We start from the raw sequence: 13,834 nt of genomic DNA, 5'->3' as shown, positions 1-13,834 counted from the left end.
AGTCTCACGGGCAAGAGGAAGAAGATGATGACTTGATTTTCTCAGTTTTTTGATTCTCAAAAGCTGATTTGTAGTTTTAAAAAAAAAAAAGAAAAAGAAATTACTATCTCTTCGCTCAAGATTTCTTTTCCTGGTGGTGATTGAATCTTCGTGGAGCTACGATAAAAACTACGGTTGCAGCAACAAAGCTTGCAGGTCTTACATCCCGGTGATAAAGTCCATACAGGCTTGCTTCCATATCAACAAGTAGTTTATTCTGGCTCATCACATTAGTTTTTTAACCGATGTTGATGTGTCCAGTATACATATAAATCTCTTGAAACCAATAATTTTAAAATGAATGCGGTGGCATGGAATTGTCAAGGAGTGGGAGCTGATCTAACGAAGGAACATCTTGATGAGTTGTATCATTGTTTTCTTCCTAGATTTTTATTTCTATCAGAGACAAAAAATAATCGACATGTTCTGCAAAATTTGCAAGTATCTTATGGTTATGATCAAGTTTATACCGTTGAGCCTCGTGGACGAAGTGGTGGTCTAGCACTTTTTTATATGGATGATCCTTCGGTTACTATCTTGTATGCGGATGCTCACATGATTGATATTGAAACAAGATTTGAAGGACATGATATTTTCATGACTTTTGTGTATGGTGACCCTGTTGTTAGGCATCGAGACCTGGTTTGGGAACGATTGTCACGCATGAGTACAACACGTAGTAAAGCTTGGTTTATGATTGGAGATTTCAATGAGATCACTGGAAACCATGAGAAGAGGGGAGGAAGACGTCGTTTAGAGAGCTCTTTTCTCCCTTTCCGAACCATGTTAGAAAATTGTGGAATGCTTGACTTTCCTTACAAAGGAAACTCATTCTCGTGGGTAGGAAAAAGACGATCCGGAAAAGTTAAATGTAAACTCGATAGAGCAGTGGCAAATGAAGAATGGCATGCTTTATTTACTCATTCTGTTGTAGAATTTCTACAACTGTGGGGATCTGACCACAGACCGGTCGTAGCACGGATTCAGTCTAGTGTTAGGAGGACACGAAAAAATTTCCGCTTTGACAAGAGATGGATCGGAAAACCAGGATTCAAGGAAGCGGTAATCTCGGGATGGGGACAATTTGATGAAATTCCAATGAGGAATTTTCATCAAAAAGTTACCTCATGTCGGAAAAAAATTAGTTCGTGGAAAAAGCAAAATCCTTCAAACTCTTCTATTTTGATTAAGGAGTTAAAGGATAAGATAGACTTGGCACAAGACGATGAATTCACCACAACAGAAGAACTGGAGGATTTGAGGAGACAACTGATTTTGGCTTTTCAAGAAGAAAATTATTTCTGGGAACAAAAAAGCAGGAATCAGTGGCACAAAGATGGGGACAGGAACACAAAATTTCATCATGCCACTACAAAACAACGAAGAGCTCAAAATCGGATAGTTAGTATCAAAGACAAACATGGGAAGCTGGTAGAGAGTGAAATCGAAGTGGAGAACGTGGCTGTTCAATACTTTCGAGATCTTTTCTCTACCTCCTCGCCAACAGAGCTAGATACCTCCCTCCGTTTTATGTCGGAAAAGGTGTCTGATACCGACAATAGGTTACTTTTAGAGGAACCGTCGGAACAAGAAATTAGAAGAGCTCTATTCGACATTAACCCGGATAAAGCACCCGGTCCAGATGGCATGACTAGTAAATTATTTCAAAAATTTTGGCGGGAGATGCGGCAAGACATTATTAGACTTGTCCGAGATTTCTTTGCGACGGGTAGTTTTGACCCATTATTGAACCAAACCAATATCTGTCTCATTCCGAAGAAGAAGAAACCTCGAGACATGTCTGAGTTCAGACCTATTAGTCTTTGTAATGTTAGCTACAAGATTATATCTAAGCTTTTATGCAAGAGACTTAAGAGAGTTATCCCGCGATTGATCTCAGAGACACAATCTGCCTTTGTGGCAAAACGTTTAATTACTGATAACATTCTGATAGCACAAGAAAACTTCCATGCCCTACGGACAAACCATCGATGTAGGGAAGACTTCATGGCTATTAAAACAGATATGAGCAAAGCTTATGATAGAGTGGAGTGGAGTTTCTTAACAGCTTTGATGCTGAAGATGGGCTTTGATGAAAGACTGGTTGACCTCATTATGTGTTGTGTCACGTCGGTCTCATATCAAGTCTTAGTCAACGGGCAACCAAGAGGGAGAATCCTACCAAAGAGAGGTTTAAGACAAGGAGACCCCCTCTCCCCCTTTTTGTTCATCCTGTGTACAGAGGCGTTGATCTCACTTTTGAATGGAGCGGAAGCAGAAAAAAAGATTGTAGGTCTCCGGGTTGCTAGGGCGAGCCCAAGGATCTCTCACCTTCTTTTTGCAGATGACAGTCTTTTCTTCTGTAAGGCGGAATTAAGCCAATGCAAGGAGATCATGGACATTCTAGATATATATGGGAAGGCATCAGGACAACGGCTAAATGCGTCTAAATCATCGATGTTTTTTGGAAACCGAGTGGAGTATTCTCGGAAGCAAGATATAAAACATGTCTTAGGTTTCTCTTCAGAAGGAGGCATGGGGATGTACCTTGGATTACCAGAACAAATCGGTGGCTCGAAGATGAAAGTATTCTCCTTTGTACAAGATCGGTTCAATGGGCGAGTCACCACTTGGTCATCGAGACTCCTTTCCAAAGGAGGAAAAGAAGTTCAAGTCAAGTCTGTGGCTCAAGCAGCCCCGACTTTTGTTATGTCGTGCTACTTGCTTCCACAAGGCATTACCAATAAACTAAGGAGCACAACGTCTAATTTTTGGTGGAGTTCAAAACAAAACAGCAGAGGTTTACATTGGATAGCATGGGACGAGATCTGTACCCCTAAGGATTTGGGGGGATTAGGTTTTCGCGATCTTCATGATTTCAATATAGCGCTTCTTGCAAAACAATTGTGGAGACTAATTCATTACCCGAACTCCTTATTAGCGCGTGTGCTAAAAGGAAGGTACTATAATCACACTTCTCCTTTGGAAGATAGACGTACATACTCACCATCATATGGATGGCGTAGTATCATGGCAGCAAAACCTCTACTCATATCTGGCTTACGGAAAACGATCGGCACAGGTCAAGATACGAGGGTTTGGAGTGAGTCTTGGGTTCCAGATACAGTGGCTCGACCACCTAGACCCGCCGACCACATTGTATACAGACTACCCCAACTTCTTGTTCAGTCCTTTATTAGGAATGATACCAAGGAGTGGGATATACAACTTTTACGTGAGTTCTTTCACCCAGATGATATCCATTTGATACTTGGGCTGAAACTTCCTCGCTCTCGTGTTCCGGATGGATATGTTTGGAACCACACAAAATCAGGAGTTTATTCAGTTAAAACCGGCTATAACCTACTCCGGATGACCAAGTTGAGTCTTTCACAGGAAGGGGTTTTGGAACCAAGTATCACGAGCCTACAGAGTCATGTGTGGAAGATAAAGGCCCCAAGTAAGATGAAGCATTTTTTGTGGCAGGTTATCTCGGGTTGTGTGGCGACTGCCGAAAGGCTCATGTATAGACACCTGGGCACCGATAGGAGTTGTCCTAGATGTGCTGGCCCAGTGGAGTCGATTAATCATCTTCTTTTTGAATGTCCCCCTGCTCTACAGGTTTGGGCTTTATCGGACTATCCGTCCCTTCCGGGTTACTTCCCGAGTACATCAGTATACCAAAACATGAACAATCTGTTTTGGAAGAGAAAAGAGGTGGCTCCGCTGAGACCACAATTCGATACCTTCCCATGGATCTGTTGGTACATTTGGAAGGCGAGGAACGACAAACTCTTTAATGGTAAAGACGTATCTCCATTGGCTACTCTCCAACATGCGTCTCTCGAGGCAGAATGTTGGAAGAAGGCTAATGAGAAGGAGGAAACATATGAGGATCATGATGTTCCTCTTACTATAGAGGTTGAGATACAGCCCTCCTGGATACCCCGAATCCCTACCTGTCAAATTGATGCATCATGGATCAATAATGGCAGCGTTAGTGGCTTAGGGTGGAGTCTTAGGGATGAAATGGGCTCGGAGTATTGCGGATTACGAGCGTGTAACCGGAGCCTCTCAGCTTTGCATGCTGAGATGGAAGGTTTACTTTGGGCAGCTTCATGTATGCGAGACAGAGGAATAACCTCGATACGGTTCGAGACGGACTGCTCAGATTTAGTGGACATGACAACAAACCCGGTGGACTGGCCAGCATTCGCAACAAAGATTGAGGTGTTCCAGAGGTTACAGGAAAACTTCGAGGATGTGAGTCTGTCTCATATTCCTCGGAGTAGAAATGGCCAAGCAGACGCGCTAGCAAAAGAAGCAAGAACGAGAGGCTATGCTTTTTCCCATATAGATCAGACCCGGACAGATGGAGATGCTCTTCGGAGAATCGGCACGTCTGTTCTCCACTTGATCTAGTTTTAGATGGGTAGACGACAAAAAAAAAAAAAAAAAAAACATATATATATACATACATGATACATATTTTAAGAACTTCATTGGGAAGAACCCCCATTAGAAGTGGTCTAAGGCCACATCTCTTCCTCCTCTTGACTTAGTTGATGATTCTTATTTGGTATATCATATGGTCCCCACCGGCAAACTCTTCTCATGAGAAAGCAATGAAGTATAATATGAAGATGTATAATCAAGACGGAGCTGTAGTAGTTCATGAAGCACGACATGAACTACGACATCAGATGAGGATACAAGAAGCTGGTCGAATGAGTTAATGAGCATTCAAGGAAGAATTACTGAAGGAGTCAGTTTAAATGAAGAATTGGAGAAAAAGCAATTGAACTCAGAAGAAAGGAAAATTGGCTTATTCGCTGAAGAGGAACATATGGAAAGTTTCCATTAAATAGATTTTATGTCTAGAGTTTATCCTCTAAAAAATATAAAGAGGAGGCTTGGCACTGTGTAGCCGGTTAACACACATAGAGAGCTTTTAGCAATAGGAGGTTTGTAAGTCCGAATAAGGAAAAGCAAAGCCACTAGGGGTTAAGGGTTTGAGTGGTTCATAGACTACGTGAAGTTTGTGAACGAGTAAGACTAGTCAACGAGTCAAGGTTTGTCTTGAGCTTGCTTGAAGGATTACTTTTAAGAAGAACTTGTAGTTACTTTTAAAAGGATTAATCTAGTTGAATTCATTGAAAAGAAATATCCATGTGCTACTGTGTGTTCTAATTAGTGTAACTTGATTATCTTACATCAACATAATATTCTCTCTTGCAACAGCGGATTTCACCTAGATCGTTTAAAGAAACCAACTTGTAGACCTTTGCGTGGACTAACAATACGGTGAACTGAACCTGATGAATAAATTCCCCAATGACAGTAAATCTAAAGCCGAGCAATAGCGAAGTCATAAAATTACCAAAGCATATTGTCAGGGCCGGGCCTGAAAAATATTGGCCCACAAGCAAGAAAATATTTTTGGCCTTTTTGTTTAATAAAAACAGTGAAAATATTGAAAATGCAGCTGGGAGATTTGATCCCGGGTCCAGTTCCACATTGAGAGCAAAGTTACCAGTAGAGCTATATGGTTTCTTTGTTCATTATTGGCCCTTAAAACATATATATATATATTTAGGGCCCCAAGCACATGCTTGATGGGCTTCTATTCAGGCCCGGCCCTGCATATTGTCAAGAGAACAAATGCATGGAGAATTAAGAAACATTAGCATAATTGACGTCACGGAATCGTTGGATAGAGTTGGGATAATAATATATACGAGAATACTGTACGGCCCAATAGAGTTTAGTATTTATCCAACAGCAACTTTTGTATATTTGCCCAATCCTAAACAGAAAAATGTTACACGAACACAATTGTAAAGTTAAGTCCAATGTGAATAGCAACTTTCATCATTTATCTTATATTGTATTCGGTTTTGAAGTTTGGATTTTTCAATTTTATCATCACAGAATTTGAGTTAATACTACTTCGATGAATACTATTGCTAAAAGAAGCCACGTACCATTTAATAATCTTATTTTTGAATTTCAGATACTCTTAGGATAAAATATATTATGATCGAAATGAAATTGATGGGTCAGTGGCAGTGCTATAACATCCGTCGCTATATCTCACAATTTTAAATAACAACTAAATCTTCGTCCGCTTAAATAATAACAAGTTTATATATATATAGATATTTGTTTTAGAAATGTTAATCATATACTTAAATATTTATATAACTATTTGAAATATAATAATTTTATAATATAGATGCTAAATTTGTAAACTATTTAAAACGTCACATGTATTTGTCACTTCTTATTATATATTTATATTATTATATTTGCATTTAGTTATCAAACAAATTAATATACTCATGAAAAAATATATTTAAATATTATTTTGTATTTAATTTATGCTAATTTGAAATCTGCACTTCAAAGCGAGATTTCTTTCTACCAATATATTTTATGCTTATGCATTTTAGATAATATATAGTTGTATATACAAAAGTATAAGATGTGTTAATTTTAGTTATGTATTATATAGTTTACTAATTTTAAGCCGTTTTTTCATCACATTATATTTTTAACATAAATAGTTTATATTTATGAAAATAAATTTATAAATTTATCAATTAAATATATTTTTTCAAAATAATAATTGTATTTTAACAGGTTGATTATGATTATAAAGTAGATAAAATAAGGATATAATTTTAATTTTTCATTTTATAAGTCATAATTTAATATATATATTAATGCATTATAATATTTCATTTTTAATTAGGAAATTAGTGAAAATATTTACATAAACATTTTTGAAAATTAAGATATTTTAAAAATATTTTTCAACAGATTTATTAGAGTATTTAAAATATAGTATAAATAAATATATATATATATATATATATATATATATATATATATCTTATCTATGAAAATATATCATCATCAAAATAGTTACAAGGATTTTATATTATTAGCTTTAATGAAATACATGTTAATATTTATACATGTATAGTTTGCTAATGTTAATATGTCTTACCAACGTATTATATTTTTATTTATTTTATATTTATAAAAATAAAATATAAAATTTATCAATTTAATACAATTTTATCATATTTATCTCTATATAATAATTTAATTTTAATTTGATTATGATTATATAATAGATAAAAATATGATAGAATTTTATTTTTCATTTTATAAATGATAACTAAATATATTAATGTATAATAATATTTTAAAACTAATTTCAAAATTAGTGAAGATATTTAAATGCAATTTTTGAAAATGAAGATCTTGTAAAAAAAATTTTAAGCATATTTGTTAAAATTTTCTAAATAAATATATTTATATTTAAAAATGAAAATATATCAAAAGATATTATGATTAAAATAGTTCAAAGATTAAAATAGTGTTAATAAAATAAATTTAATATAATTTATAAATGATGGTATAAATTAAAAAAATTACACATGAAATAAGTTATGACGTATATTTTAACTGATAAGATTTAGTATGAACTAGTTTTTCCTACAACAATTTAATATCTCAAGTAATTTAACTTATTGATAGAAATAGAAATGAAAACCGGCGTTGGCCCATCATCTTACTTCCACTAACATTATTCTAAAGTTATAAATATCTTACTTAAAGATTTATTTTCTCCCTTGACCAATCAAAATATGCATATCAGCAATTATTCTCTTTTAATCATGGAATCTAATATTCCTTTCCAATAAATAAAATACTAAAAAAGGAAGAAACAAAAGCTCCTTTCCGCCATAATTAAATGGCTCTTTCTCCTTCTCTGAAGCAATGAAGTCTACTTGAGCTATATAGATCCATACATTCTGCTATAACGAGAAACTTAATATCTATCATTTATATTTTCGTATAACAGCAATAAAAGAAGACTCCTCTAGATGTGTTTCGAAATGTGTTTAGAGACGTTATCGTGTGAAAAGAAAAAAAAACATACCTCTCAAATTTCAGTAACTCTTATATATATCCTCTATATAATTCTTCAGTTACACATTAATTTGAAGATTAGTTGTAAATCAAAATATAAATAACTGGACAAACACGTTTCACTTGTCCATTGACTTATTTTGCTTCTTCGTTTAAAATGCGGTGATTTTCTTATCAACAAATTTTCATGTATATAGGTTAAAATATGTCGACCAAGATCTAATGCAACCTTTTCATCTATATATCGATCTATCTAAAAGTCCCACCAAAGGTAGGAGTCCAGAAATCTACTGTAGTATCGTGTGTCACTGGAAATGTGCTCGAAACTGGTACTAAACATAAACCTTGACTTCTAAGATCTGGTTCTTTGGATACTTCTAGCTCTTTCGGATGATCACTCTGCATCATTGTAAAAAGACAAAACATAAATATAGTTTTTTGATAACTGCACACCGTCTCGCTACATTGTTTCTTGGAATAATGCTTTGTCAAATCTTGAAGATGAAGCAACCATTAAATAAATATATATATATATACATGTAATAAAGAATACGAGCCGCACGGTATTTCAGTCGTATAATAATTTTACCTGTTGATGCTGTAAAGAAGCTCCACTATTCATGTATGGGTTACTCAGAGCCTGAATTACAATCATTTGCAGGTTTGTACATCGATCAGTAGAAATACAATAACTACTATTAGAGATGTAGCAACAAAAAAAGTAATTTACTAGAAATAAAGGATGGGCTAACTTACTGAAACTTGTTGGTGTAAGAACTTAATGTATTCAATGGCTTCAGAGAGCACTGAGGCTTGATCAGTCTGACACAAAACCACATGAGGCTCAGTGAAACAAAATCTAAGGGCATGATTAACCACAGTCACTTAGAAGAGGTTTTTAACTCATGATTTGACATTTTTTTTGTTTTTGTTTGTTTTTTACATTTTCCGGCTAAGAGACGGCTCTTATATCTCTTATTTAAGAGACGATTCTTAGCTTTTTTAATTAAAATCTAAGAAAAGATAAAAACCGTCTCTTAGCCAAAACTAAAAAACTCTAGTTAAGAGACTGGGGTTTAATCATGGTCTTAGAGTTGTATTTGAATCATTTATCCCCAAAAAAATTATCTATAGAATAGACTTTACATGTATAAATAAATAAAAATAAATAAAATAAATAAATAAAGATATAATAATATGATAAGTAATAATGACAGTAGACAAATATACTAATATACACTCATCATCTTTCTGAAAGCTAAAAAGAGATAGTACCTTTCCGAAAGGTGAAACCAATTGTTGGAGAGCAGCGATTCTGTCACTCATTTTCTCCTTCTTCACCTAATTTCAGAAAAAAATTAATATTTCTATTAAAAATTCAGGAGAAAAAACATAAGAATCATGCAAGAACTTATGGAGGAACTTATGGAAGAATGAATTGTTAATACCGAAAAAAATACAACTTAGCATGAAATTGGAATGTCTTAAAACTTGTAATTATACAAATGATACTAATTTATTCGCTTAAATAAAGAGTAAAAAGATTCGTTTTTCGTTTGTTTTGGGATGAAACCATGGAAAGTTTTACACCAAAAGTTTACAAAAAAAAAAAGTTTTGCACCAAAAAAAAAACATGGAAAGTTTTGTTCATTTAACTACATTACTAGGTGATTTTCCCGTGCTCATGCACGGGTATAAATATTTATAAAATAAATATATTATAATAATTGATTGTTATCTATTTTTAATTTTAAATTAATTTATAATTTGTTTGCATAATTTATATTAATAATATTATATTACTTTAATTAGACATATGATTTTAGATATGTTATATCTAGTCGGTTTTGTTATTTTTATAGTTGATTTAGTTATCATTTGGGTATATTAGATTGCATATTTTTCTCTAAATTCAATTATAATATTTTTTATTTTAAATATACTAAAATTATGATTAATTTTCTTATTTGCATTTACGTTGATTGTTGTCTTAGATTTGTAAATATATTTGAGGAAGATTATGTATAACTTAAGATATATTGTGCTTACAATGAAATATAAAATAAAGTAAAGTGTCTGATTCTAAATTACGTAAATTAATATAACGATAATATTCTACAGTCTCATTCATATATATAAATTTTACAAAAGAACTAAATTATAACAATTGATTAATATTTTATTTTCATTTGTTGATATGTTTTGAGTCATCCTATTGTTTACATTTATAAAGTAAATTATTATTATAAAATTATATATTCTGATTGTAGTTAAATCTATGCTTTTAGATATAAGTTGGATTAGTCGAGTCACTCATATTGTGAGTATATTGAGTGACATATATTCTTTGAAATTGAAACTACAGTATAAATATTTTTTATTATAATTTAGTAAAAGCAAATTAATTTTATTTATCGTTTAAATATGAATGTAGTTTCATAATATTTATCAAATTATGTGTTATTTGTTTAAAAAAAAAATCAGAAACTAAAGTGATGATCAATTTATATGAAGTTACATACATAAGTAACTAATACATTTTTTGAATTTGAAAGAATAATTTGGAAGCTCGTGTACACATATCAATATTTTACAATAATTAAATTATTTTATAAATTTTAAATAATTTTATGCCTTAGATTTATTACCCGATAAACTGAGATTTATTTTAAAGAATCTTAAAATGAGATTCAGATTTGCTTTGGTATTTTAATTATAGTCATATAAAATTCCACAAACATAAAAACATATATTTTAAAAGTAAATTTAATATTATGAAAACAAATAATTTTAATAATGATAAAATAAAATATATCTAGCTCGTTATGTTATTTTAAATTATTTTGTAATTATTTGATCAAAAGATATTTGTTGTTAATTCTTTTTATTTTTTAACATCTCTTAAAAAATAAGCAGTTAAAAACAATTGTGTGATTGTATTTGCAAAATTATATTATATCAGTAAAATATAATGTATACATTTTTTACCGTAATTTAAAGATATTATAGGCAACTAAATATATGAAAAATAAATAAAACATTTCAGTAATACTAATTATAAACTATTTTTAGTCAATTAAACATAGATTAGTTTATATTACTTAATTATTTTATGTAATTATCTAAGAAAATAGATAGATATATAAAAATTATTTCTATTACTTTGAAAATATATATTTTTGTATTGTTTAAAATTATGTTTGAAAAGAAATAATATTTCTTTTCCTAATATCAAGATTATGTGTGTGAATCTTGTTTTATGAAATCACATTATATGCAAAAATATATATTCATCTAAGAAAATATAGATATAAGGAAATATTTTATTACTTCAAAAGTATATTTTATGTTATTTAAAAATATTTTTAAATGGAATATTTCTATTTTGTGAACTTTCCATTTTAATGAAATAATATTAGTATTAAATATATACATATATTTTCGTTTTTAATTTTTTTAAAAACTTTATAAATGTTTCCTTTTTATTATAGATGTTATTTGGAAATTTTGAAAAAGGAAACTAAATAAAAAATTTAATAATATTATTTAAATCTAATATTTTTAATTCATTAAGGGTATCAGTGTAATCAGCCATCGTGAGAGTTAACGTGAGCGCGACACATAAGAAACTGACTTCTCAAATAATATTATAAAGATAAATATCAAAATAAATAAATATGCCTTAATTATTTTATTTTTAATAATAAAAGCAAAAAATATACCTTGAAAGGTGGTGACGGAGACGCTGCTTCGCTCTTAGCCCTTTTCGCCGCCGGCTGATCTCCTCCGGCTCTTTTTACTTCACTGCTACTCAAATCTTTAATCTCCGACATACCCTGCGACGATAACAACACATATAAAACATCCATATACTTACCCAAACGAGCACGTGCAGCTATATATACATACCTTAGGTTGTTCGTCAAAACTCGGCGCGTGAATCTGCGGCGGCTGTAACGCCGGAAAATAGTTCGACGACGCGTCATGATGAGTAGGACCCACGTTTCCCGCCGTCGCAGTAGGGTTCCAAAACGTTGCGTTGTTAGAGAATCTCAACGCCGTCTGGTCGTAGTTTCCGGTGGATGAACCGAACTGAGAGTAACCAAGATTTGATGCCTGATGAGTCCTAGACGGCTGCTGATCGGATGAGCCAGGCATGTTGAAGCCAGCTGCTTGATGATGATGAAACATAGCTGAAGAGGAGTTAGGAGTTGTTGCCGTTGGTCCGTACAAAGTGTTTGACGGATTGTCAGAAGAGAAACCTTGACATGTCACTGTACTACTGTCGGTGCTTGAGCTCCCGTGAGGGCTGAACTGATGATCCAAGAAGAACCCGCGGTTGTTGCTACTCGTCATGTTTAGCTGCGGTTTGAAATCGATGTTATTGATGTGTGGGTCTCGCCACAAAGCTTGGTGGTGAGAGGGATCAGATTCTTGCAACTGGTAAGACGTTGTGTTAGCGTTTGCGTTTGAGGTCGCATCTAAATTGAGATTCTCTTGAAGCATCACTCCAAAGCCTGTCTCCGCTTTACTATCTCCTCTTCTTTTGTTCCCCACAAAGTAAAACAAACACACAAAATACACAATCTTAACGCTTATAAATTTTATGATTTGAAACCAAAAAATAAGGAAACAAATTGAATACTCACAAGAGAGATTGGTTCCATTGATCTACATGTGATTGTGAAGAGAGCCCTAAACCAATCATCTGCAGATGATGATCAGTAGCTAATGAATGATGAAGCTTATCATGGAAAGCAGCAGAACCACCAGATTCAATTGAGTTTGCTCTCATGGAAGAGGAAGAAGATATTGAGGAAGAAGAAGATACTTTCCACCAGCTTCCTGAGTTGATGAAATCATGATGATCTCCCATGGTATTTTTTGTTATCACTATGTGTGTATACTATATATATGTTGTTGGTGAGATGGATGATGGATCTTAATTTGCTGTGTCTTCTCAGATTGTGCTTCACATGAAATGATGAGGAGCCACACGAGAGAGATACTTATAAATTTTATCAATTTATATTTTTAGTTTTTTTTTGTTAAGTTTGTGGTAGGGTTTTCGTTAACTATTTACCAAGACATCTGATTAATGTTAGGTTGACATATTTTCAGGTGGCTCTCGCTGACTCTTCTGCAGACGTCATGCCCAACTACTACTTCTTCTTCTTTTTTTTGTCAAAGAATACCAGTATTTCATTTCTCCTATACATTTCTAGTTTTCTTCATTTGTCATTTTTTTGGTAAAGTTATATATTTTTATTTTCATACTGACCTTCGACTCTTTATATATTTACTAGGTTTTGTCTTCTTACAGCATCATTTGATCAGATTAATTCATGTTTGAATTAACGTAATTACTTGAAACACTAGCTAGGGGGAGTGTATTCAATAGAGAGTTTTAGGTGATTTGTATCAAAATGACAATTCTACTGTTATTCGAACATAAATTTTAAAACCTCATTTAAAATCCAGTGTTACAGAAATTGACATTTTATAAAGTATTCTAAAATCTATTGTTACTGAAAATATTTTAAAGTTGTCGAGTTTTAAGAGGCGTACTAAACTAAGAGTTTTAGGTGATTTGTATCAAAATTACAAATTCATTGCTATTCAAACAAAAATTTTAAAAACTCATTTAAAATATACTCTTATTGAACTTGACATTTCATATAGTACTTTAAAATCCACTTTTATTAAAAAATATTTTAACTTGTAGAGTTTTAAAGTTTTCAAATGATTATAGAGTATTTGGGTGAAGTTTCTTAGTTTACAAAAAAAATAAAACTCAAATTCCATGGTTTTAAGTGATATTATTCTAGAATGCGTTAACAAAAATCACTTT

General features: G+C 32.4%; 1 protein-coding gene across 2 annotated transcripts; it reads right to left on the bottom strand.

The window, feature by feature from the left end:
- Nucleotides 1-7,990: 7,990 nt before the first annotated feature.
- Nucleotides 7,991-13,045, bottom strand: LOC106346043 (transcription factor bHLH123). 2 transcript variants are annotated; one of them, XM_013785295.3, is made up of 7 exons: nucleotides 12,633-13,045; nucleotides 11,893-12,523; nucleotides 11,706-11,819; nucleotides 9,259-9,324; nucleotides 8,740-8,805; nucleotides 8,573-8,623; nucleotides 7,991-8,382 (listed from the first exon to the last, which is right to left on the bottom strand). In XM_013785295.3, the coding sequence occupies exons 1-7, from the start codon at nucleotides 12,857-12,859 to the stop codon at nucleotides 8,233-8,235; spliced, it is 1,305 nt and encodes a 434-aa protein (XP_013640749.2). In that variant the 5' UTR covers nucleotides 12,860-13,045; the 3' UTR covers nucleotides 7,991-8,232. The 2 variants fall into 2 exon arrangements, with proteins under 2 accessions (XP_013640749.2, XP_013640744.2); XM_013785290.3 differs by having other exon boundaries at nucleotides 11,893-12,526; nucleotides 12,633-13,034.
- Between the last annotated feature and the right edge of the window lie 789 nt (nucleotides 13,046-13,834).

Source organism: Brassica napus, chromosome A1 (assembly GCF_020379485.1).
Source record: "Brassica napus cultivar Da-Ae chromosome A1, Da-Ae, whole genome shotgun sequence".
Lineage (NCBI taxonomy): Eukaryota > Viridiplantae > Streptophyta > Magnoliopsida > Brassicales > Brassicaceae > Brassica > Brassica napus.
This window is presented reverse-complemented; position numbering and strand designations above follow the sequence as displayed.